We start from the raw sequence: 27,486 nt of genomic DNA, 5'->3' as shown, positions 1-27,486 counted from the left end.
CTTTTCCTATTTTAGTTCGGTCACAGTTTAGTTGTTACATTCATTGTTTAATTATTACTAATATTTTGTTAAAATTGTCACGTTATTGGATAAATGTATGACTGTACATAGGAAAAATGCATTAAGTTCTAACGATAATCGATAATTCCACTCGGAGAATACGTGATTTTTATTGTTATCAACAGTTTCCACTCGGTTAGAACTAGAGATCTCATCAGCAATCTCTTGTTTTAAATAGTTGGAAATTGTTATACCAGTTAGATAAATGGTATGAAAGTAGTTTAAAAAATAAAATAAACTCAACAGAATTGTCAAAAAGAAGCCAGGAATTCAATAAGGAATCTTTCGCTTTAAATAACTTGAAAATTATTATATTTATAGTAGTTGAACAATTCGTAATAACTATTCGTTTTAGTAAACTAAAAAAAAACAGAAATTAAATTTCGAAAAAATCAAGCGATTTCATCAGAAATTTTTCATTTTAAGCAGTTGGAAATTGTCATTCTATCTGTCCAACTGTATAACAATTTCATGTGTAAAACAAGAGTTTCTTGAAAGCTCTTAATTATTGTTTATTTTTGGGAAGAATTCTTTTTTTATTTTGGTTTTATTTCTGATGAAAGCGCTAGAATTTTTTATTTCTGTGATTTTTTTTTAAAATGAGACGGATTAATTCTCAAGCGATTTTCTAACTTTCAGCGAAAGAATTACTCCATTTCAACAGGTCAAAAAAGAAAGAAAAAATTCAAAAAATTCTCAAAAAAAAGTCAAGAAAATGCGGATGTAACAAATCTCGCGGCTGAAAACAAACACGAATGAACTAAAGCTGTTTGTTATCTTTATGAAAAACAATCACGTGAACTAACGTGGCTATAACTAATTTCCTACTCGGTAACTTAATTACACCTTTCGGAATTTTTTTCTTTTGTTTTTTTTTATATCGCTGTAGCTCTCTTCCATTTACCAAATTTATATTCCATTGGGCTTTTCTATAAAATTTATTAAGTTTTAAAACATGTTTAAAAATATCAAAAAATACTTGCTTTTTTTTTAAAGATTTATGAAACAAACAATTATTTATTCGTGTCTCGTTTTTTAGGCAATTAATGGATAATCAAATCCACACAATAGAAAGGGTTGCATTTCAAGATCTGATAGCTATGGAAAGACTGTAAGTATCTGAAAATGAAGTTTATGATTGATTATATTTACTACCCTATCTGTTCCGTCAATGTATCTCTTAATGTCAATGATTACAGACCATTGCCGACCAATGATTTATTGACTCATTTTCCAACTTCGACTAGTAAATAACTTTTCATTAACGTTTCTTTAATGATGGATTTGATGGATATTTTTTTCTTTATAAGTAGGTTAAATCTGTGAGAAGTATACCATTAAGATTTCATGAGTTTTCACATAATCAAACGGTAGCTGTAGAGATTTTTATCTCGACTACCGTTTAGTTATAACACTGTTTCTTTGTGGTATAACCCGCCCGATCGTATAAAAATCTTGTGTTAATTTTAGTCGTTTTTTTCCTGTTAGATAATTTGTTAGACATTTTAAACATTAAACAATAGTTGGATTATAGTTTTATCGTAGATTATAATAATCATTCCTTTTAATTAAGTACATTGGAGATGATGTTTAAATCCTTTGGTTAGTTGTTGATGAAGGAATATCCTCGTTGCTTAATTAGTGAAGGGAAATGATCCTTAATCTTATAAATTGCTCTTAGAAAGTTTTAATTGCTTTTAGGAAATGATTCCTGATGGAATTGATTCATTATTCAGTATCAACGGTTTTTCGTGAGAAGGAGGAAATTGAACTTAACTTATTATCTAATGTAATATTTCTGTTGAAAAAATATTAATAATCAACTGCCTTATATTTTTCAGTACTTTTAACTTGTTTAATAAATTACATGTATTTAAAGTTGGATTCCTTTCTCTTGCAAAAATCATTCTCTCCCTTCTTGATATGATGCAATGTCACTTACCCAAAACAAACAAAAAAAAAAAAAAAAATTATACTGCAACTGTTGTTTATCAGAATTAGATAAGTATTTAATATAATTCAATTATGAAATATATAGTTGAACAAACCTCTAAATTGAATTTTTTATCAGTCACATAACTACCAAGAGATAACTGTATGTAAAAATCATCTTACTCTGTTTTAGATCTAAAAGTAAATTTTTATATAAAAAACCCAACATACATTTTTTACACACACCATATATTGAATTTCATTTGAATATGCATTAAGTTTGTTTTCTGTTTTAATCAAATTTATTAAAACATTCATTTTCACTCATTTACTTCAAATTGTTTATTTGATAAAGTTTATATTTTGAGGAATATATTTATAATTATTTCCAATATATCTTNGATTATTAATTTTGTTAATGAAATATTATATTATTAATTTTCTTCTATCACTTGTTGACTGAGTATCGATAGATAAAAATAAATAGATGCTCCTAATCATTAAATTTGTTTTCCTTTTCACAACTTTAATGAATTATATTCTAGTTTTTACGCTTAGCGACTTCCTCTTAAGAGAAATAACTACAGAAACTTATCAAATTTAAACGACATCAGCTGATAAATAACTAGCGATAATCAGACAAGATTATCCTTTCTCAATTGTGAAAACGTATATAAAACTGAAGGCGACAAGATTCATCGTTCATTTCAATAATCCTGCTTCATTATATTTTGTTGCTTCACGAATGCAACCCTTTCTGAAGAAGGTCAACATTGTGATGAATGGTAAAGGTTAGACGAAAGGTTAATCTCAACACTCGCTTGTTTAGTAAGATCCTAGATGTGTTTCATTAGAGGCCAGAGATGTTTATCTGAAACAAATTTCATTTTTGAAAATGGAATGGTTCAAATGAAATTTCTGTCATGATGTAATGTTTAATTAGATGGATTTACAGTGATTAATATTCGTTATAGATGACATGTGTGAATTATCTTTGAATTTATCAGTCCTGTAGTATTTTAAGTCCAGCTTTAATTAGCTATCTTACGAATTCGAATCAATTAAAGTTTCTTTAAAAATGTCTTGTGACATTTTCAGTTTATTCACATACCTATAATTACGTTGTAATGAGTTTTGAGGAAGTTATCTGCTTAATTGACAATTTTCAACTGGGATATATATTTTTCTGTTCGTCTAGAATCAAGAGAAAATATATTTTTCTACTCTAAAAATATTATTAGTTTTCCAGAATATTTTAAATTTACTTGCTGAAATTTCTACTAAAATTGAGTTTTTTTTATATAAAGATGTTGCAGATAATTTATTCTTGAATTAATACCATCTCGACTACATTATGCACCTGTTAGTCTACAGCAGGTTTGCTTTGTCAACAGGTAAAGCTTCAATTAAAATAACCTTGGAATACCAAGTCTAGACAAGGTCGACTTCTAGTAATTTGTCTTCCGGGTTTTATAATAAACATAATTACAGGAAAGTATTGGATAAAACAGTTAATTGATTTATTCTGAAATAACAGTTCTTGATAATATGGCTACAAGTAGTCAAAGACGTGCAGTTAATAACGATGTTTTTACTTAAACTCTGTTTTTTTTTTAATCCACAAATACGTATTAGAAATAAATTCGAACTTCGAAGAAATGATTAGATTTTGTCAAAATTTCCAAATTTAATAACTGTTATGAACTAGTGCAACAACCATAAAGATTCTTCACTAAGGATGAGAACTTTTAATAGTTGCATAACTAGTTCGCAATATTTTTAAGTGTTAAGTCAGTACACGAACTGGAGACAGCTCAGATGACAGTCTGGCTTCGTCTTCCATCAGTCGGTTGTCAAGAGCAAAGTTAAAGAAGTAACCGCCACTCCATCATTAAGGTTAGCACCTAGTTCCAAGGTGGCGAAGTGGCAGGCAACAAGACAACGAAGCAACTCATTTTTCATGTTATCTCTGGAAGTTCTCAATCTTTAGTTGTTGTCTCTCGGCCCCAGTCGGTGGCACATTTGACGATTTACTGTGTTGGCAAATGAACATACTTTATTTGGTCCTTGTCGAGAATGGCTCTTTCTTGGACAGTTCCATCTGTTAGTGAGTTATGGGCACAATTATAGAAGAAAGTGTTTGACATGTCTTAACTGCAGAGTTGAAGTATAAGTTTTTTATTTTTTATTTTTAACTTTCCTTTTTTTATTTATTTGAAACACTAAATACGGTGGAAACAAGAATAAAAAGAAAAAAAACTTCACTACCACGATCATATTTCAGACAAATTATCGCATAAATAAACTGTTTTGAGATAAAATTATCTTGTTTATATTAAGATAATTTAAGTTTTAGACATTTTTTACTCTTTATTTCTTGGTTTCTTTAATAGAATTTGTCTTGAGATAAGGAAATTAAACCTACTTACAGATAGCATTGGAATAAGCTGATAAGCGTAAATAAATGTTAAATTTGAAATATTCACAGTTAGATTCACGTTAAAAATTAGTAAAAGGATTAAAAATTAATGTATTCAAAACTGTTTTATTATACGAATCCAAAAATAGGAGTTTAGTTAGATCGTCTAAATATAGGTTCTCAGAGAGTGAAGAAGCGTAAGATACGAGACAAATATAAACATAAACATGAATAATTTTCATATACAGTACAATAAATTGTTCAAAGGCATAGATTTCAACTGAAATACATTTATTTGATTAGAATAACGCAGCGAGTTGAAGCAGAAATCCGGAAAATACCTTAATTTTTACGTTATTTTTTTCCCTCTTCCCTCGAATCATAATCGATGTTTGAAAGAAAGAAGTACAAACTAGAACCGCTGCCTATTGTTAGAAGCTATGTAACTGTCAACAACATAACCACAACATTAGACAAATGTGCTCTTCTGGAGAATCGATCCAAGAACGCAATCCACGTGTTTAATAATAGACTATTTGTCTTCTAATCCCCCATCCTTCAACTAGATCAATGGTTTGAGGCATTGGGTCAATGTACTTAGATATCTGATTCTATATTTTCAATAATCCCATATATCAGCTTGTATCTTCTTAGAAGCTAGAGCTTTTGTTCAAAATAATAATACAAGAAGAATTTTATATTTTTTTACTTTTTATTTTTTGTGATAGGAGGATAAATAATAATCATCTTCGTACTTTACCTGATATGTTGTTTTCAAGTATGCCAAATCTTCTTCGCTTGTAAGTACTTCGCATCCAATTTTACAATAAAATTAAGCAGATTTCTCTTTTAAAAACTTTTTAAATATCTAATAAAGTTAATTTTAAAAGAAATTATATATATTAAAAATAATAAAATTTAATTTTTTCGTTTTTATTCCAAATTATAAGATTTTAAAACTTTACGAAAAAATATGAAAAAGTCAACTGACTTTTTAAATTAATTTAATTAAACAATCGATTAAACTGTTTTTATTTTCTTTATATCTATATATANATTTAAAAACCTTTTACAGAGATTGACAATTAAGTAAATATTTAAATTACTGAATTATTTTAGTAATAATATTATTTTTTTAATGTGTTTAATGTTATTTAAAGTAAAATAATTTAAGAAAAATATATGTGAACATTCCAAGAGATCGCTGAAGTTTTTTGCTTGTTGATTTTACTTTTATCTCTCCTTTTTTTTTTCATCGACTTTGAACTCGGACACGCTTCTTTCAACGAAAGGAAACAATTTGTAAGAATTACGATGTTGAACTCTACAAAAAAATCATCAAAAATTACTCTTTAAAATATTCTAAAAAAAACAAAAACAAAAAAAACGACTCGATAACGGTGTTGGTGGTCTTTTTTCACTTTAGAAAGTTCTCTCGATTGTTGTTTTCGCTGGAAGAGAATAATAACTGTTTACATAATGACATGTTTCGACTTGAATAACGATCAAAACTTGTATATTCAACAAAGATAATGTTGCAGATGTTCGATTTAATTCTCATTTTATGCTAATTTTAACGGTGCAGGTAAGCTTTAATACGCTGCGCGCCTCTCTGGAGCATCTGTTAATTAAATCGTCATTAAATTCTTTGTAAAAAAAGAAAAAAAAATTATATTTTAGAACATATTTTACACAATTCTACACACAGAATAAACAATGTCTTGGTGGTATTTAGAAAATATATTTATATATATATGTATTTATTGTTGTCATGTTTGAAGCATTTACTTAGTGTCTGTAAGATAAATGTGCAATTTGTCAAAGGTATAATGCTGTTTTAATCCAAAGTAAACGTTGTCAAATATTTTTTAGGTGTGTCTATTTTTTATGTATATTCTTATCTAAAATAATCTTTTGATATATAATGTTTTTCTTTCTTTTGTACAATCTTTTAAATGTAAAATTGTTCAATTTATATTCCTTTATCTTCTATGGCGCCTCTCTAATGTTTAAAAAAATATCGCATTATATTTTTATTTTATAAATTTTTAAATCTATTTAAATCTATAATGTAGAAGGAATTTTTAGATAAATTTTTAATATAATTGAATATGTTTATATTTATTTACATTAAATAATAATATTATTATTCTTTTAAAAATTACACTTTTTTCCCCTTAAAAAGATTATAATCATTTTCTAGATTTTATGTAAATTTTTTAAAAATATTTATAAGTAAATTTTCCTTTTTAAATTTCTAATTTCGCATAATATAAAATAACTTATGTATTTTAATGGAAAAATAAGAGTTTATATTTAAAAAAAAAAAGATATAAAACTCTCTATTTATAAATATTTCAAAAAATATGTGAAGGTTTGTACCTCTATTTTCGAAAAATGCATGAAGACTTATTTCCTGAAAATGTAATTTTGCATGAAATTGGATTACTGAATCATAAAATATAAAGAATTTCTAGCAATATATTTCTTTTCTTTAACCCATCATATGCATCAATTTCGATTTATTGAATGCTTAGAACAGCTTAAAGAAGTTGTAGAATAGATGTTGTAGTGAAGATCATTCTTCATATTTCTTCGAGATTTCTACATTTTTTATGCTCTATACTAGATTATTAATCTCTCGTGTGAACCTATAGGAAGACAGAATTGTTTTTGAATGATTAGACGAGTTTCTTCTTCTGTGTTTGATTTTTGTCATTAATCTCAAACAGTTCAATGGATCCAGCATCTGAATAACAGATTATATTCCTACAAGAACAATAGGATAAAGTAACGTAGAGTTTTTTTTCTAAGGTAAAGGGAAACCATTTTTCCAAAGAAGATAACCTTGTTTCCCTCCTGTCTTAAAGATCCGGCTTAAGGAATAACCAATAGAATTAAATAATACAGAATTATTAGGAAAATTTAGGAGGCCCCTTAACAAGACCCCTTCTCAATGGCCTCACCGTTATCTTGGCAGGTGTGTCGCATTTTCACCTTTGGTGTTATCCTCGTATCTGACCTCATCCAGTAAAGTTTATCATTGACATTTAACCTTATCTCTGAAAGCTTTTGATGTAATTATCCTTTCAATTAATTAACTTAAAAGATTCTCGAAATAAAAGTTAAATTATAAATTAATTCTTGAAACATTTCCTTCTAATTAAAAAAAGAAAAGTTTTTTGACCNTATATTTTAAAAAAAGATATAAAACTCTCTATTTATAAATATTTCAAAAAATATGTGAAGGTTTGTACCTCTATTTTCGAAAAATGCATGAAGACTTATTTCCTGAAAATGTAATTTTACATGAAATTGGATTACTGAATCATAAAATATAAAGAATTTCTAGCAATATATTTCTTTTCTTTAACCCATCATATGCATCAATTTCGATTTATTGAATGCTTAGAACAGCTTAAAGAAGTTGTAGAATAGATGTTGTAGTGAAGATCATTCTTCATATTTCTTCGAGATTTCTACATTTTTTATGCTCTATACTAGATTATTAATTTCTCGTGTGAACCTATAGGAAGACAGAATTGTTTTTGAATGATTAGACGAGTTTCTTCTTCTGTGTTTGATTTTTGTCATTAATCTCAAACAGTTCAATGGATCCAGCATCTGAATAACAGATTATATTCCTACAAGAACAATAGGATAAAGTAACGTAGAGTTTTTTTTCTAAGGTAAAGGGAAACCATTTTTCCAAAGAAGATAACCTTGTTTCCCTCCTGTCTTAAAGATCCGGCTTAAGGAATAACCAATAGAATTAAATAATACAGAATTATTAGGAAAATTTAGGAGGCCCCTTAACAAGACCCCTTCTCAATGGCCTCACCGTTATCTTGGCAGGTGTGTCGCATTTTCACCTTTGGTGTTATCCTCGTATCTGACCTCATCCAGTAAAGTTTATCATTGACATTTAACCTTATCTCTGAAAGCTTTTGATGTAATTATCCTTTCAATTAATTAACTTAAAAGATTCTCGAAATAAAAGTTAAATTATAAATTAATTCTTGAAACATTTCCTTCTAATTAAAAAAAGAAAAGTTTTTTGACCTCTTTTTTTTCATTGAAAAAAATAAAGGTTTGGATCTTTCTCGACACAAGAAAATCCACGTAGTTTAGATTGAGAAATTTCGGAAAGTTCTTTTAGAAAATGGAACCTTTCAGATCAGTGGTGCAATCAGGGTAGGGGTTAAAGGGGCAGTAAAACTTTTACCCCTTATTTGAAGTTTCTGATTGCACCACTGTTTCAGATCTTACAGAGTCCATTTAAAGACTAGAGATGTTTTAGATGTTAAAAAATATATTTGAAGAAGAGGTATACAGGATATACCCGTAGCTATACCCCTGTACATCTACGAGTGCTAACCATCTATTAACACAAAAAAATTATAATTTATTCGAACCTCAAAACGTTGTTTTTAAAAACATTTTTGATGGCAAATATGGCTTATCGGACCATCTGCAATACAATTATTAATTAATAGGTACAGTACTTATTAATTATTCATATATACGGTATTTAATTTTTGAGTTAGTCCCCACTTTGGGTACTTCTGGATCCATCACTGGAGGTATATATATATTAAATTTTAGAGTTTGGAAAACAGGGATATTAGAAAATTTATTTAAAAATTAGTGACTTTTTTGAGAAATTGTTTAAAGATTATAATTTTAAAGTTTTAATTTCATTTATGAACTACCCTCATAGAGGAAGATCGAATACATAAACTTAGTTGTAAGCAATACAACTTTTCTGCATCATAATTCTTGTTTTCCACATTTTTTACGGTTATTTTTTACATTTCATATATATTTCTCTAAAATTTTACCAATTTGCTTTGTGTTTCTACGATTCTTGTAAACATTCGTATTGAAGAATTTTCATGGAGAATGTGGAAGCAAATAGTAAATTACCTTATCCTTACAAAAAGCAACTTCAATACGTGCCGAGTTCAATAGATCCCCTTAAGGAATAAGTTATGCTTCTCAAATTGCATGCATAAGAGATAGGCCCTATTTTTATAACTTGGCACACGAAGTGAAAGCCAAGTTCTAAAAAGCCCAACTTCTCCCTATTACAGTTGATTAATGTCCAGTAAGTGCGATAACGTGCTTTGTCTATAGGGAAACACTAGAGCGATTTTACAGTTTTATTTTCAAAACTAACAAGTATAAAAGCTTCTTTTTACGATCTTTCAGTTATGAAAGCAGATTAGGCTCACATATGACTCTCTTGATAATGGTACCGTTAAAGCCAAAAATAACATTGAAAACAGAGCTGAGCTGTTTTTACTGCAAATTGGGTATCATTAGTTTTAATAAATAAAAGCATCGCCGAGTGAAATCCTGACACTACCATAAATAAATAAACTTAATTAGTTTGCCCTTCATAATAAAAATAAAAAATAAAAATTCGAAAATAAATATCAGTAAATTAGTAAATAGTTTACCAATTTTCTAAAAATAATATATAGGCTATATATTTTTAAGTAGTTATAATAATTGGTATTTTAATAGTTGTGATGGTGCAGAGGGCAACAGGAGGTGCAATACTTTCTAACTTTGTTGAATGATAATTAATTGATAATATTTAACACATTATTTTTTTTAATGATTTTTCAAATTTTCTACAATTTTTTTATAATAATTTATATTTTATTGTTCTATTTTTATTTTTGAAAATATCTTATTGCATATATTCTACCATTTTATTGTGTTATATACATATTATTTTCTAATAACTGTAAATTCTGTCTCGTTTTATCTAATGTTTTGCGTTTTGAGTTGATATTTAAACAATTTTATTAAATATTTTCAGTTTCAGCTGGAAATTTTTAGTTTATTTAGAGACTAAGGAATCTAATTTACTTTTATCGTGAAAAAATTCGACATTTTTTTTAAACTTTTGAAAATTCCTCTTATTTTTTTTTTAGAAAGTTTGAATTTTTAACACGTCGTTTATTAACATATTAAACTGTAAACAATTTTTTCTAGCATAGAATTTATAAATTTTTTTATATCTTCGTTATACGTTATTTAAAATAGGTGTTAGACAAAATTTTAATTTTATTATATTTATTTTATAAATTTCCTCAGCTTTTATATATATATATCTGAACTTTATTCACGTTTTCTTGTTCACTTACCATCTGCTTATTTTGCAGACATTATTCACAGGAAAGGCCTTCCTCTGCTTATGAAAGTGAATAATAGTGTGTCGTTGAGTGGGCTGACATATTTCTCTCATGGTCCACCGATTTCTGACACCTGCCTAATTACACCTAGGGTTCAAAATCGATAGGATGATTCGCTTCATTGAATTCCCTCTCATATTGACTAGAGCCTTTTCTTGTTATTACTTCTTCCGCTTCCTTTCTCTTTAATTGTTCCATAATCGACACAAAATGTGTCCTTTCATGATGTTTATAAATGTATCTTTAAATTCCCTGTTTTGTATGATCTGTGATATGCCTCAGTTTCCATGAAACCTTTTATGTGCACATAATAACTTCACGTTACTCAGCGAATAAATTCGCTAACATCAGCACATAGGAGGAAGGAATAAAAAAAAGAAAAACACATAAAAATTCTATACAGAATTTTGAAATTTTACGATACGTTTCATATTATCGAAATTTTTTCTTGCGTGAAGTAATTTATTTTCTATTTGTATCACGAATACGCTTATAAGAATCTTCATAGTTGTGGACTATCTTCGTTCTCGTTTCGTGTCAGGATTGCTTAAAGTACGAAAGTTTTTGTTATCTGTACTCACGATAAAAAGTACATAACTTACTTCTGTTAGTTGACAAGTGCTCTTAAACACTTCAAACCAATGTCTTGCTGCATCTTTTAGTTCGAAACTTGGTTTGGACAGTTTGCTCGCTCCAGGCTACCACTGCTGCTACTACAAGCCGCTCTGGCCGATAAAGTCGACATTTAGATGATTATTTTGGCTACACTAAACAAACGGGTGTCTGGCCAGAAATGCGATAACACTTTGTCTACTGAAACAAAACGCAGAGATTGAAGTCCTTCACGTTTATCTAAAACAATTGCAAAACTGAAAAATTACATTTCAGTTTTATGTGACTTTTGCGATAAGAGTAAATTAATAATTAAGTTTGTTTTAAATTGTGTTCTTTTAGAAATTTTCACTTTATATTTTATTCTTCTATATTTTTTAAGTATTTTCTATAATTTCCTCGTTTTCTTATTTATTTATCACTTCCCCATTCTTTAATATTTTATGTTTTTGGTATGGTTTTCTCCATTCTTTTTTCTGTTTTCTTTCTCGAATTCTTTTCGTTTTTTTCTTTCTTTTTTAAATTCGTTTTGTTGCTTTCTTCCTGTTTTTATCAGTAACTCTAGAAATCTTTATTGTTTCATGATGTTCAGTGATCGTTTTACAACTCTTCAATTCCTGTTTTATATCTTCATCTCTAGTTATTTTTATTCCATATATAACACGAAATTCTCTATCGAGGAAAATATTTTCGAGTGATTTATTTCGCAAAGAATTTTTTTTCTGGTTTTATAAATTGCCCTCCTCCGCTCTTTCGATAAATATATTTCACTTTAACCATTTTTTATATTAGATAATCTACATAATTTCTCATTTTTCCTACTCAAATTACCATTTGTTACTTGACATTTATGCCGTTTAATCACTAGATTAATAATTTATCTTCCTGTAAAATATTCCATTTATTTTAATTACTTTTTTCTAACTTATTTTTATTATAACTCCTCTTACTTATAATTAACTAAATTAAATATTTCGCGTTATACTCTGAAACAAAGCAGCTGTCTAAGTAGACGATAGTTTGCAATTAATACTCTCGTATTCTTTATATGATGGAAGTTAATGTGGGAAAAAAATGGGAAAAATATTTGATATAACGGGTAAATTTTCAATATAATGCTTACAGATACATATGCTTTTCGTAGAAAGCGGCAAAAATCTAAGAAATCGATTTTGTAAGCAGAGCTTCCAGATTGATTTGACAAGAATAGATTGGATACAAACTTTATCAACAGACATTTCTAGTTTACTTTGAAGGAAGAAAAAGAGAGGAAAAAAAATATAAAAAAAGCGACAGACAAGCGGCAGGTTGTGACTTGGTAGAACCCAGACTAAAAGGAAGAGGGAGAGAGTGAGATTCACAAATAGCTGTCTCATTTTAGTACGATTGAAATTCTTAGTTGTGCTAACAGCTGGAGTTCACGTTTCGTTCAATTTACGCTCTTTATTATGTGATTATTATAAAAAAAAAACACGCACAAAAAATGGGCATGTTTGCTTATTAGAAGCCATCTAAAACTCCGGAAGCAAGAGTCTCTTTTTTTATTTAAAAAAGAATTTCTTAAAAAATTGAAAAACTTAATGAATCTCTAATTATTTTAGTAAAGAGCTATCTTCGAGTAATTGCAACGAGTATAAATGTAATATGAAAAACACTCATTTCAAAGCTTTAAAGTCTAATTTAACACGGATGTAATCAATGCTAATACAATAAATTTTGCCATCTTCTGAAGTCTGCAATGCTAATATATTTTATTCTGAGTTAAGTGACATATATATTATAGATGGAATGCTTTCGAAAGTCTTCGGAATGTCGAGTCAACACTTCGTAATGATTTCATCTCGTCTCTTCACAAGATGGCATCAAATTTCACGTTCCTAAGAATTCTCTTCTCCTCGAATTAGTTTAAATTTGATTTTCTGCATAGAAGTAAAGTAAATTTACGATAAAAAATTAATTTATATAAGTAACTAAATAAAATAAATCCTTTCTCGCCCGTTAATCAACAAAAATTCACATCGTATCTAAAAATTCAATATCTAAAAATGGTCAAAATCCATATTCATACCCTGGAATGGATTTTTGAGAATTTGGATGTTGGTTGTTTTATATATTTCTAAAGTAAAATCTATATTTCAGGACGTGCATATGGACTTTTTAGATCAGCATCCAATTTATATACGTGGATATGGATTTTTTTTTAGATTTACGTAGAAGAAGTTTGGCTTTTTTAAAGGCATCTTTGGATATAACAATCTCTATTGACGTGAAGTAATTGATTGTATTGGATCCTTGCGAGTTAATCTGTTCTGATGAAGATTAAAGAAGGAATAATCAAGTCCCAATTTATTTTTTTATTTTTGCTCAGACTTCTCGATGAAAGACATAACTTCAACTTTTCTAACTAATTAAAGTAACTAGAAACTAAAAATTATAGAATTGGCTAGATGCGGAATATTGCAGTAGAAGTCCTATATAGAATTTCTTTAGGTGTCATCATGATTTATGCTTTGACATTCATCGATTCTCGCATTTCTAAGAAGTAAATTAATTACAGTTCGGCTTAACTTCCGTTGACAGAATGACAACAAACTTTACAGACAAGCACCCTAGGCTTATTTATTCTACGGACATCACGTGTCACTTTTCGAGCTATTTCTGTCCTCTATGTTCAGCTGTCACATCATTACCTCTAGAATTGTCTCGGGCAGTTATAAAGAGATTCTAACAAAATCCCTTAACTCCTTTATCTAAGAAAGGTCACTTTTGAACGATACAAAAAAATATATTTTGGATAAATCTCTAAATTGTACTTTATTTTTATATGGAATTCTTTTGTTTTCAACTTGAAATTTTGATTCTATTTTTTAGATTTTTCATTTTTTTTAGAAATTGTATCGTGTTTTTTTTTTTAGTAATTTCGGTTTTCTTACACATTCCAAACTCGAATTTATTTTATATTTTTGATTCAAAATCCATTTTAATTAGCTTCATTTTAGTGTTTCCTTATTCTCTGACGTGTACTCCATCACCTTTTAACCTTAGAGTGTTTAAAATTCATCATGAAAATTCATAATAAAAAAAAAAGGTGAGAAATCTGGATCATTATATATTAGACGAATACAGGAAAGAGATTGTCGTTCATCATAAATCACGCACAATTTATTTGGCCTTAAATTTAATCCACTCGATTCTTCTGCTTGTGATTCTATTGGGAAGAAGAGAGGTCGTCATATGTCGTGGGTGGAGTAACAATCCTCTTGGCCCTGTTCTGTCTACACATCTCGAATGATGTATGGGTCCTTGGCCCTCTTTCGGCTCTGCACCTTATTCGGCTTGGCATGGTGTAGAATCTTTATAACACCTTAAGGAATGTTCACACAGGTAGAATATCTAACAATCTTCTTTAAAAAAATAATAAAATAAAAGATAATAGCAATAAAATAATTTTCTTAAATATAAAATAATAGAAATAAAAAAAGAAAATGTTTTATTCTTTAAGATTAAAATTATTAAATTTCTTCCAGAGATTTAAGTAATAATAAATTAACGATAATTGGAAGAAAGACCTTAAGAGGAGCACCAAGATTAAAAAATTTGTAAGAATAATTTGTAAACATTAGTTTAAATTGATTAAATTAANTCTTCAATCATTCCCATTTATAATTTATTTTTTCTTCTTTCAAATCTTTTTCTTCTTTTTAAACTGAAAATATTCTTATTTCAGGATGTTACGTAATAATTTAATAACGAGCATAACTAATGACAGTTTTTCTGATCTTCCTTCTATCAAAATGTTGTGAGTTTTCTTCAATTAAAACCCATAACAAACTATTTTACAACTAATACAGTAAAATTCAAACAGGCAAATGGATAATAATGAAATTACATGCGTCGATGATGCTGCTTTAAGAGGTTTGAAGGATATGGAAATTTTGTAAGTATCTAGTTACTTATTTCCATCTTTTCTGAATTAAATTTTAAAAAAGAAATATGTAAATTCCATTTTGTAAAAAATAAAAAGTCGAATCGTGACAGAAATTTTAAATCGTTTCAGAACTTTGAATAAAAATAACTTAACAACTCTTGGAAGAGATTTATTTGAAAATATGAAGAAATTACGAGTTTTGTAAGTATTTTTTTTTCCTTAAAAATGTCGGGTTATAAAGTAATTTCGATCAATATCGAGAAGCTCATAATTGAAGTGTTCGTGTTATAAATTAAGTTAAATCAATATCGAGAAGCTCATAAAGAAATGAGTATTTATCTTAACAGCTTCAGCTGTGAATTTGATTACAGTTCGTTTAAAGTAGGAGCATTAAAAATATATTTTTGTTCCAAAAATAAATAAAGTGTGTGTTGTTATAAATCTTCATTAATGGTGGACTCTCACGTTTTGAGAAAGTTGCGCAAGAGGGGGTTTATTAATATCAAGCAATGAACCCATTTACTAGACACTCCCTACTACATAAAGGGTGTGCAGTAAAATATCATTGTGTGTGCCATGTCCAAAACGCCCTAGTAAAACATCAAATTTTAATCGTGACGTTAATAAAATACTTTTAGAATATGGATATATATATATATAAAATAAAATAAAAAAATACCATAATTAAATGGAAGTAAGTATTTAAGTAACTGTTACTGAACAACTAAAGTCAGTAGCTCCATTATGATTAAGATAAAGTAACAGTTGACATGAATAACATCATTAACGTATTATTTATCTCACAATAAGATGAAGGGTCAATGTCTCTTCGAAGCAACTTCGTGACACGATACGAATGATAGATGCATACCCTTAATGTTGTAATAATGTTTATTAACTACATAATCAATTGTTTTCGTTCATTGTCTAAACATTCCATGTTCCTTAGAGTTTAAGTGATGAAATTATATACTCACGAGCTTTTGTAACTTCGAATGTTCCCATTTTCATATCAGTTTTTGTAGAAGATAACAGAAGAAAAACAAATGATTTTTATAGATAATTCTCGGAATTGGTCCCTTGGTTACTTGGTAGAATGCTTTTCTATTGTTCACGGAACAATTGTTCGAAAATGTTGTAGTAACAGTTCTCGGTATTGATATAAAAATATAACTTGATGTCGTGATAATAAAATAAAATGTTTTGTTGTTAGTTTTTTTCTTCTTTAATATTTTTTTTTCTTGTTTTTATTGTTTAGGAGATTATCGGATAATCCACTTACTTGTGATTGCCGTCTTGCGTGGTTAGCAGGATGGTTAAGGAGGAATCCTCGTTTAGGGCTCTTTTCTAAATGTATGATGCCTTTTTACTTAAGGAGTAAAGCTGTAGCGGAATTACACGAAGTCGATTTTGTGTGTAATGGTAAGAAATTTTGACACTGAAAGATGAAATAAAGTAATAAACTATTCGTGAATATATCGTGGATATATGGACTGTAATGTAATTAGTTGAGTTAATCGTGGTTCTAGATAATTATAATATATTCCCTAGTGTGTCGTGGTTATAGTATTGTAAGCAACAATTTCATTCATGAGACTGTTGTAACTGAAACTAAATCCATTTATGGACTTACTGTAGTTATCAGGTCATAAAGTAAGTCAGTAATCTAGTTATGAGTCTATTGTGGTTATAAATCTGTAATGTGATAATCTATTCGTCAGACTATTTTCACTGTGGGTCTACAATATAATAAACATTTTTTACGGAACGATCCTTTATTAATCAGTTTTATCAAACAAATAATTTTAATTATTTTTTCCCGACGTAATTAAGGAGTGGAGGAAGCACCAGCAGGATGTAATCGAGAACCATTATGCCCTCATCCCTGTAAATGTTACGACGGTGTCGTCGACTGTAGAGATAAAGGACTGCTTCGAATACCCGATCACATACCCGATTCTGCTACAGAATTGTGAGTATCGTGTTATTCAATATCACACGTGCAACGTAAGATACATTGGATTAGGTCATACAGTATATATCTCTGAAAGACTGCACTTGTTCTGGAGTGATAACATTACAGATAAATCTTGAATAGATCCTCGAATGACAAGGCTTGAAATACATACCGTGTAGGAAGTACTGACACAATGAGTAAAGTTGTAATTACCTGTTATCTCTTGGATGTTGTAGCTGGACAGGTGAGGTTAGAAAATGTTGCTTTGACGACGTGATGTGAAAATCAACTTATATATTTAATAGAAGATTCTAAACGATTGTTAAAATTACAACCATCTGGATACATCATAAAATATTATTTAAAAAATTACAAAAAAAAAATATTTATTTTATACACTGTTCTATATTAACCCATTAAACTTCTAATATAGTTTTTTTATTTGTTTTATAAACATTTCAAGCTTGAAACTCGATAACAGATATATATTTTGAACTGTTACTTAGTCTCAACTTGTTATAAATCTTGTGAATAGGAATTTGTTCAAACTAACTGTAATAGAGACTATAAATAGAAAAATCCTTCTTAATTATAATTTAATCTTGTGTTTTGTGTTAGTTCTCCACTAAAATATATAAAAATAAATCTTTACAGGAGATTGGAACAAAATAAAATTAGTGAAGTCACATCAAAAGCATTCTCTTCATACAAACAATTGAAAAGAATGTAAGTATATATACAATGTATTCTAAATATAATCAACTAATTAGTTAGTTGATAAGTGCCAGCTGTACTTTACCGGATATTAGAAAGAAGTAATTTGAAAAAAGTTGACAGTTAATGTCAACATATTTTGTTACAGAGTTGAAAATTCGTATAATTCTTCTTCTATTTTCAGTGATCTTAGTAACAATGCTATTACAAAAATATCCGGTGATGCTTTTAGTGGTTTGAAGTCGATAACATCTCTGTAAGCTTTTGAGAATTTTTAAAGTATTTTCTTTTTTAAAAAAAATCTTCTAAAATAATAAATATTTTTAGTGTTTTATATGGAAATAAAATCACTGATCTGCCTCAAGGAATTTTCAAAGGATTGACTTCTTTACAGCTTCTGTAAGTATTTTATTTGTTTATTTAACCCTTTGCCTGTCGACGCCTGAGGAAATTGCTATTTTTTATTTTTTTGACATAAAAAATAAGGTCAGATTTTATGTTGAAATATTATTTATTTGGCATATTTTCTTAATTTTATTTCTTTATTATCTTTTCACAGGTTATTAAATGCTAATAAAATTTCCTGTATCAGAAAAGATACTTTTGCTGATTTGCATAATCTTAATCTTCTGTAAGTAAAAGCATTATTATCAAATTGTCGGGATAAATTTAATTAAAAATTTTTTAATATAATCTCTTTTTTTTTAATTATTTTTTTTGCAGTTCTTTGTACGATAATAATATTCAGTCATTAGCAAATGGAACATTCGATTCTCTTCATAATATTCAAACATTGTAAGTTGATTATTTAAATTTCTGCTTTAGTATCTGCAAAAATTAATATTTTAAATGCATTATTGAAAATTAATAGGTGATTTATTACTATTTTTTTTACATGCAGGTTCTAGATGTAAGTTTGTATTTTATAGAAAAAATGATGCGATATTTTCCTAAAGGTTAGAAAAAAAAAATGCTAGATATGTTGGATTAGATTAAAATAGAAATGTTAATATTTAAATGACTGAAAACACGGTATAAATGTTAGTATTTAGGAAAATATCGAGAAAAAATGCCTTCAGCTCTCTTTCTAATGATTTTTTTTCAAAAAAATTCAATAAAAATTTAACTTTTTTAAGCATTAAAAAACAAGATAAAGTGATATTAAGAAAAGAATAAATAAATAAAAAAAATTACAAAGTTATCTATTTGTTTATGTACTGACAAGACACGTGCCGTATGTCAAATGACTCATCCTAATTCCTTCTCGTACGATTTATTTGGACTTTATTCGTAATTTGACGATGAACATAGTCCAGTGCCCCCTTTTTTTTTTTAAAAAAAAACTTTTTTACACGTAAAGAAAAATCTGCCACAAATCATTAAACTTTACGCGGGAATAACCCACATATTTATCGTAACAGATATAGGCAATGACAGAATGCTGGACTTACAGGTGGCGCTTCTGTGTCAATGAGGGGGGGGACATTAAACCAGTTTGGCTAGTCGACAGCCCCCGTCTGCTTGGCCTCTAGTGGGTGTCTGTCTGTGTGTTTGTTTGTCTGCGCGTGTAGATAATCAATGTTATAAAATCTTAAGTTATAAGCTCGATAATCAATAACGATGCAATGTCACGCGTTGAAAATCTTTTCGATAAATCAAATATTCAAAATAACGTTATTGTTGCGAGGCTGCAAGTATGCGAAAGTAGGGAAGTCGTTATAATGACGATAATTGTAAGAGAGGGACTGAGATTCTTGTTCCAGCCCAGCAATTAGGACTATTCGTCAGATAGTGAAGCAGTTAGGAGACACCCAGGGACTAGATACTGTTGCCCTTCTGATTGTGTCAAGTGACGCTAATGACATGAAGGAACGAGAAAATGCTTTGGGCAAAGGGGGGGGCAAACCATCGAGTAGGATATAAATTTATTATGCTATAAGTTTGGCTTATTAGTTTTTCCAGGAAGCATAAAGCACGATATTTGTCGTAAAAATCGTTTTTAATTTAAAAATTAAGAATTTTAATCAATTTGAAGTTAATAAAAGTCATTTAAAATTCTATTAAAACTTATTTATAAAAGACACACCAATGAATAAATTTATTAAGTTATGATTTTAAAATAATCCCGAGATTAAAATGTTCAGAAATTAATATAATTAAAAAAAAATTTTTCTAAAGAGTAATTTAGAAAATGATGTCAATTTACTATCCGATTTAATTTTAATATTTAATTAGGCTCTTTTTATGTATCACTAGATTTACTTTTCTTAATTAAACTCGACGATTATAATTATTGATATGAATTTTTAAAAATAAAAAGAAAATAATAGAAGTAATCTGTTAAATGGAAGGTTTAATTGAATACAAAATGAGATTAATGCAGGAAATAGAAAAGGTAGATGTTTACTACTCGTTGCTTTACTTTATTTCTTCAAACATAATGGTTACCCAGTTGAAATAAATGCTTTTATTTCCTGTTGTAAGAGTTCGTCTATCTTCATCCATTGGCCATTCGCTGCCAACAGACAAGAACCGGGAATTGAGGAAGTGCATTGAAGACCAAACTTCCCTCTCTCATATCTCCCTAGAGTTCACTATCTACACTATCTTATTACTCTACCATTGAATACATCCCAATATTTAATTCGACTCTACTTAAATTAAATAATAGATTTTTTTAAGGCTCGTTTCTTTTGCTATAACGTAAAATTTTTCGTTAGTTATTTATATTTTAAGTGTATAATTTAATGCCATATTGATAAGTAGCTAATATATTACTTTGTGATTTAGGCATCTCGCTCGAAATCCTTTCATCTGCGATTGCAATCTTCGATGGTTGGCTGAATATCTCCATATTAATCCTATCGAGACGAGTGGAGCACGTTGCGAAGCTCCCAAGAGGATGCACAGGAAGCGTATCAACCAAATGAAGGACACCAAATTTAAATGTAAAGGTCGTGCCTCTATTTGTGTGTGAATGTTGCTAACTTCAATTGGTAATTTAATTTAAAATCAGATATTTTCCCTTAAGAGCGGGGTATTTTTTTCCTTTTTTTTTCTCTCCCCTCGTATGGTCCCACGCTTACGTTGCAGAACCGCAGTATGACGTCCATATTTCAAAGACCACCTTCTAATTTTGTTTCCCAAAGCCCCCCTGCTTAGAAGTGCAACAAGCTAATAAAGTAAAACTTGATCGAGAGGCTACCGTTCTCCCATTAATTTTTATATACTTTCTTCTTTCAAATTGACTTCTAGCCTATATATTTTATAAGAATATATTAAAGGATATTTAAGAGAATTATTTAGAATATTAATNACTGTATATAATCGTTTTGAGGCAGAAACACCTGTTAAAATAATATGCAACTAGTCGAAAAAACGCAAAAAAAAGTTAAAAATTCATTACATTTAACTATTCTTTAACATTTTAAGTTATTCTAATGAAAACATAACCCTCAAATTTCAAAAAATTCAGATCATTTGGGATGCAAAGTAATTTATTTGACTTCGTTTAAAATTCGTATCCGCTCTTTGTGTGAAAAATTATATTTATTTACATAAGCTTAGCGATTTCGAAATAAATTTTAAAGCTTAAATTTAGAATATTTTCTTGTTTTTATAATGAAAAAAAATGTAAATTTAACCTGAATTTTTTGTTCTTCCTTTTACAAGTAATTTATTAGCCAATCCATTAAAGTGTAACTGTCACTTGAGGTGGCTTTCGGATTGGTTAAAAAAGAAGAATGTAGTGACAGGTAACCCCAGATGTCAAGCACCAACTTCGTTGAAAGACATTCCAATACAAGATGTGGAAATGAAAGATTTTAAATGCACCGGTGAGTTAATAAACAATAAAATTTTTCATGAAAAATTCATAAAAATTCAAAAACGGAAAAGTTTTTTTACGGACTTTTGCATGAATTATTATGGGCGACGTCCTTGTTGCAAATGTTCTTAATGATGCTTTTTTCGCATATAAACATGAATTTCAATTCGCAAAAATGATAAATTTCTATAATTTATTACTAAAATTAATGTATGTACACATTTGCCTACTCTTTTATAAAGTAAACTATCATTTTTTTCATTCATTATATGATTTTTTTTTCCTACTTATATTGTCATTTTCGTTGTGGGTGAGTCCAGCATCTTATTGTGGACACACCTGCTCTATCCAACTTTTTGCAGTAACGTGACTTACTTTTAATGATGTGTTTGTAAGGATGTTTAGTTTAGAACCGGTAATTATTTTCTTTTTTCTGTTGTCATAGATTACGAACGTGTAAATGGGTGTGGTTATGAAAAATCATGTCCCATGGGATGCACATGCACAGCTACTGTAGTGCACTGCAGCCGTCAAAAATTGAAAGCTGTGCCTCCAATTATTCCCATGTCGACAACAGAATTGTAAGTTTTTATACACATTATCAATTTAATTAAATTTGTTCGGTGAGATTTCCATAATTAAAAAAAAAATTTTCTTTAAAAGATATTTAGATGTAAATGACATCCCTGTCATTCCTACTACATTAAATGCAGCTATAAATATCCAACGATTGTGAGTTTTTCTTTTTATATTAGCATATAATGTGGATTTAATTAACAAAAATTGTAACTTAAATCTTCATTTTTTAAAGGGATATGAGCAACAATCAAGTTTCTATTATTCCAAATACACTTGAAAAATATCTATATTTACTATATAAGCAATAGTAATATTATATGGATCATATAATTTTTTATTTAAAAAAATTAGTAAGGTAAATTAATAAATTTTACAAAATTTAAAATATAGGCGGTGAAGATTATCGAACGAAATTAGCGGGTCAATGTATTTTGGATACAGAATGCCCAGACAATTGTTACTGCGAAGGGACTATAGTGGATTGCTCAAAAAAACATTTGAAGGACATCCCTACAAAAATCCCTATGTTTACTACTGAACTGTAAGTACATTCCTTTTTTTATATATATATTAAACAACTTAACTTAATATAAATGAGTTATAATTCACTCTATTTATAGCCGTTTGAATGATAACATGATTTCTAAAGTTAAGAATTCGGGCTTATTTAAGCACTTGACACATCTCAAGAGACTGTGAGTAATATAAACAAACTTATCAACATATATTTTTTATTTTTGCATTCATTTATTTTTCACAAATTTATTATTAAACTTATTAAAAAATCGTCCATACGTTGGTGTTTATCATTCTTTTGAGATTNTAATTATTTTTTAAATAATAATAAAAAATTCCTTTCAGATCATTGCAAGGAAATGATATATCCATGATACCAGATGGTACATTTCGTGAATTAGTGTCCATTACTCACATGTAAGTAATGCCTGACATTTTTTTACTTGAATCATCATTAATTATACATGTTTATGTATGTAAAATACAAAAAAATTTCAGTGCCTTGGGTGCTAATCCTCTGTATTGTGATTGTAACCTTCGATGGTTGTCAGAATGGATTAAAGAAGATTATATCGAACCGGGAATAGCCAGATGTGCAGAACCACGCTCCATGAAAGACAAACTGGTGCTTACAGCCTCTACAAATAATTTTATCTGTACAGGTACAAATAATTTTATAGAAAAGTTGTCTATAGACCTCTCTTCAAGCGCTCAAAGTAAATATCATCCTGTTTGAAACTTTGCTTCTAAGTGAAGATATATTAACAATTTTTCTTTAAGTTTTTTAAATGAAGAAGTTAGCAATATATTTTTTTTTATTTCGAAAACAATCTTATTCACTTCATAAATTCTTTATGAAATGAGATAAAAAAATAAAATAAAATGCGAGCTTGTGTTCCAACAACATCCTCCTCTGTTGATGTTCGTCAATAATGCTTACAACTCCTTAAAATGATAGTTGCTAATTCATTTCTATGTCTTAAAGTGACGTCGAGTGGATGAACATTGGCGTCTTATCCTCTTCTGTTTGTCTGTTTCCTCGTATTTGTACAATGTGCTTGTTCTTCGAGTACACTAAACCACATTATTTTACTTGACTCCTTTCGATTTTTATAACTTCACGGCTTCAGTTTTTTTTTCTATTCTTATCAGCAAAATTGTTTTATTAACAATAAATCATATCTTATTTTTTGTATGGCTTCCATCAAATATCATCAATTCAGATGATTTTGATGGCGTAAGGATTAAAAGGCAAAAAAAAAAAAAAAAATATTGAAAGTAGTTTTTGAGGCAAACTGGATTGTTTCGTTATTTTCCATTTGCTACAAATGAATTTTTCATGTGATTTTTGGAAATTTTTTTTTCTTTTTATTGCAAATTCTGCTTGTTATTTAAAATTATGGATCTGTTCCAAAAATTATTCGATAACATTTTATTTCTTCTCTCTTCACTTTATCATTTTATTTTATTATTTTTTGTATTTTACAAAAAAAGAACTGATTTTTTTAATGAAATAAAACTTAAACATTAAATTGAGTTAATATAACAATAACAATAATGTTTTTAAAGAACCACCGGAAGCGGATGTACTAGCGAAGTGCGATGCCTGTTATACATTTCCTTGTCAACATGGCTCCACTTGTCTGTCTCTTCCATTAAGAAATTATAAGTGCGAATGTTCTCCCGGTTATCACGGTCAACATTGCGAATATCTGATCGACGCCTGTTATGGAAATCCATGCGAAAATTCCGGAACTTGCAAAGTGCTGGAAGCGGGACGTTTCAGGTTGGTAATTAACAAGTTGTTGATGTTAAGTGATGACGAGCGCTTAAACAAAAAAGGGAAACTAATTTCAGCTGTCATTGCCCCGCTGGGTTTGAAGGAGACAGATGCGAAACTAATATCGACGATTGTATTGCTAACAAGTGTGAAAATAATGCCACTTGTGTCGATTTGATCGAAGGTTATGAATGTTTATGTGCACCTGGTTACACAGGTAATTTTTAACATGTTACTGAATCTCTTTTATCATCATTTGAATAGCTAAACTTCAACATTTTTCACTATCTTACTGTATCTATTTACATATTATTAATTTTGTTTTTAACCGTTAGAAATGTATGATTATGAGTAGTTGTAGGTTTTAATGATATACAATCCAACATTTTTAGGCAATTATTGTGAGAAAAAGATCAATTTCTGTTCAAAAGAATTTTCGCCGTGTAAAAATGGTGCCACTTGTGTCAATTACGAAACTCATTACAGGTAAGTGCCAATTTTTTGATAATTTTTGTAATATTTGTGTAAAAATATTCTCATTTTTATTGTTAAAGTAACAGTTGTAATAGATTTTAATGTTCTGTGCTCTTGTTTTTGCTTTAGTTGTTCTTGTCCTGTTGGATTCCTTGGTGAAAATTGTACTGTGAATATAGATGACTGTGTAGAAAACATGTGCCAAAATGGTGCAACATGTGTGGATAGTGTAAATAGCTACAAATGTTTGTGCCCAGATGGTTACGCTGGTACTTATTGCGAGCTTACTCCAATGGTGAGCATGTTGTATCCCCAGACTAGTCCATGCCAGCAGCATGATTGCAAACATGGTGTTTGCTTTCAACCGAGTGGTTCCTCTGATTACATTTGCAAATGTTCACCCGGTTTCACAGGTAAACGTTGCGAATCACTCTCGAGTGTCAGTTTTCGTGAAGACTCTTATTTAATATTTGATCCTCTCTACACGAAACCTGAAGTTAATTTAACTATAACTTTTGCAACAAAGCAGAACTATGGTGTGATGGTTTATAATGGTGAATCGCAGCATTTAGCTGTTGAATTGTTTCGTGGAAGGATAAGAATTAGTTACGATGTCGGTAATTATCCTGTTTCCACTATGTTCAGTTACGAAACTGTTTCTGATGGCGAATATCACACTGTTGAGTTGTTAGCAAGGAAGAAAAATTTTACTATGAGAGTTGATAAAGGCATGTCTAGGACGATAGTTAATGAAGGTGCGAGGGAATATTTAGAGGTGTCCACATCTCTATATATAGGGGGATTAGAGGAAGATGTTGCTATTAAAGCTTTGAGACAATGGCATCTTCGAAATGTTTCCAGTTTTGAAGGTAAGTTGTATTTCCCTATATCGGTCTCATGATTAATCATTTAAAAATAAATTATTGTTCAACAGGTTGCATGAAGGAATTATACCTGAATGGAAAGCCTCTTGATATCGTAGTTGCTAGAAAACAGCAAAGAGTAACCCCTGGTTGCCCTGAATACGATGATCCAAAACCGTGCGAAGATCATAAATGTAAAAAAGGAAAATGTATCCCATTGGATAGAGACAGTTACGAGTGCGAATGTCGGAAGGGTTGGAGCGGTACATATTGCGATCAAGGTAAATTATTATAATAAACTCCATAAATTCTACAAGCAGTAATTAACGAGATTTCATTGATGATACTTTCAGCTCCAACGTGTCAGAAGGAACAATATAGAGAATACTTTGAAGAAAACGGTTGCAGATCAAACAAGATGATCAAAATGGCGCATTGTTCTGGTACGTGTGGTGATCAATGTTGTAAACCTCAAAGAATAAAGCGCAGAAGTCTGCGTATGGTGTGTCCGAATGGCAGTCGTTACGCGACACAAGTTGATGTGATTCGAAAATGCAAATGTGTTCAAAAGTGTTGAAGTGTTGCCTACTTCAAAACAAAAAATTAAAAAAAAAAACTTTATTTAAGTGGTTATTACTGGCAATTTTAGTTGTTGAACTGCTTTGTTCGTATTTTCGTTGCTGTGCACCATTTAAGAAAATGTGTATACAGTAATTTCTCATATCGGAAACGAACTGTTTTCTTTATTTTATGTGGCCAAAGTAAATAAATAAATACACTTCGAAGGCCCTTTTGAAGAAAACAAAAACTAACCATATTTTGTGTGCTCTGTTTATAAAAGAGCAACAATTGTGCACCATTTGTCTCAGGTAAAATAGAGCATTTTTTAATTTTTCAGTCTTTTTTTTTTTAATTGTTCTTTAGAAAATAGAAATCCCTGTTGATAGATATTAGAGAAAAAATATATTTCCTCGTATATATTTCCACATTCCTGTCAGGTATTAGTCCTGTCGAGTAGAATTAGTGAAACTATTAAAATAATAATTGAAAAAAAAAATTCCACTGTCCATGAATTTTAAACCCGATTTTTAAATTTAATTTCCAGAGAATTTGGCCATGTTTGATTTTAACTGAACAAGTACAAAAATAGTACAAAGATAGATAAATATAAATCTTGGACCAAAATGATTTTGGTACCATACACACAACATATACACATCGATGTTCTTTTTGTAAGTCGTGTTTTGGTCCAAGATTTAAAAAGGGGAAAAAATTTTGTTTCTGTTCGAAATAAAATAAAATAAAATAAATTTTTGTGCAAGTTTATATATGTAAAATATAAACAGAAATATATATATAAACTCTCAAAATATATATATAGTTGTGTAACATTGTAAAATAATTTGTTAAATAGCCGTAAAATGATTTTTTTGTTTGCGTTATAGGATNAATATATATTAGTATATTTTAAACAATATAATTTATGTACATAAACAGCTTTCGAAAATAAATTCTTAGAAGTATTTAAAATCTAAAATGCGTGTGAAAAATGTGCAGAAATCGGTAATTAACAGTACAGAGTAGGAGTTGCAACGTACAAAATGGTGTTTTTGTGCGTTG

At 29.0% G+C, this 27,486-nt stretch overlaps 1 protein-coding gene across 1 annotated transcript in view; it reads left to right on the top strand.

Moving 5' to 3' along the window:
- Positions 1-27,220, top strand: part of LOC111613324 (protein slit-like) — a 37,381-nt gene extending 10,161 nt beyond the window's left edge. Inside the window, exons 3-29 of the mRNA XM_023354678.1 lie at positions 1,100-1,171; positions 5,140-5,211; positions 14,757-14,828; positions 15,095-15,166; positions 15,287-15,358; positions 16,416-16,579; positions 16,991-17,129; positions 17,769-17,840; positions 18,013-18,084; positions 18,156-18,227; positions 18,388-18,459; positions 18,552-18,623; positions 20,619-20,797; positions 21,479-21,664; positions 22,100-22,235; positions 22,318-22,386; positions 22,466-22,521; positions 22,624-22,774; positions 22,854-22,928; positions 23,095-23,166; positions 23,248-23,411; positions 24,319-24,535; positions 24,607-24,746; positions 24,922-25,015; positions 25,133-25,872; positions 25,938-26,147; positions 26,220-27,220. Of these exons, the coding sequence (XP_023210446.1) occupies positions 1,100-1,171; positions 5,140-5,211; positions 14,757-14,828; positions 15,095-15,166; positions 15,287-15,358; positions 16,416-16,579; positions 16,991-17,129; positions 17,769-17,840; positions 18,013-18,084; positions 18,156-18,227; positions 18,388-18,459; positions 18,552-18,623; positions 20,619-20,797; positions 21,479-21,664; positions 22,100-22,235; positions 22,318-22,386; positions 22,466-22,521; positions 22,624-22,774; positions 22,854-22,928; positions 23,095-23,166; positions 23,248-23,411; positions 24,319-24,535; positions 24,607-24,746; positions 24,922-25,015; positions 25,133-25,872; positions 25,938-26,147; positions 26,220-26,443 (3,736 nt within the window). The 3' untranslated portion in view covers positions 26,444-27,220. The remainder of the gene's footprint in view (positions 1-1,099; positions 1,172-5,139; positions 5,212-14,756; positions 14,829-15,094; positions 15,167-15,286; positions 15,359-16,415; positions 16,580-16,990; positions 17,130-17,768; positions 17,841-18,012; positions 18,085-18,155; positions 18,228-18,387; positions 18,460-18,551; positions 18,624-20,618; positions 20,798-21,478; positions 21,665-22,099; positions 22,236-22,317; positions 22,387-22,465; positions 22,522-22,623; positions 22,775-22,853; positions 22,929-23,094; positions 23,167-23,247; positions 23,412-24,318; positions 24,536-24,606; positions 24,747-24,921; positions 25,016-25,132; positions 25,873-25,937; positions 26,148-26,219) is intronic.
- The last annotated feature ends 266 nt before the right edge of the window (positions 27,221-27,486 follow it).

Source organism: Centruroides sculpturatus, unplaced genomic scaffold (assembly GCF_000671375.1).
Source record: "Centruroides sculpturatus isolate CEXI.00-Female unplaced genomic scaffold, Cexi_2.0 scaffold134, whole genome shotgun sequence".
NCBI lineage: Eukaryota > Metazoa > Arthropoda > Arachnida > Scorpiones > Buthidae > Centruroides > Centruroides sculpturatus.
This window is presented reverse-complemented; position numbering and strand designations above follow the sequence as displayed.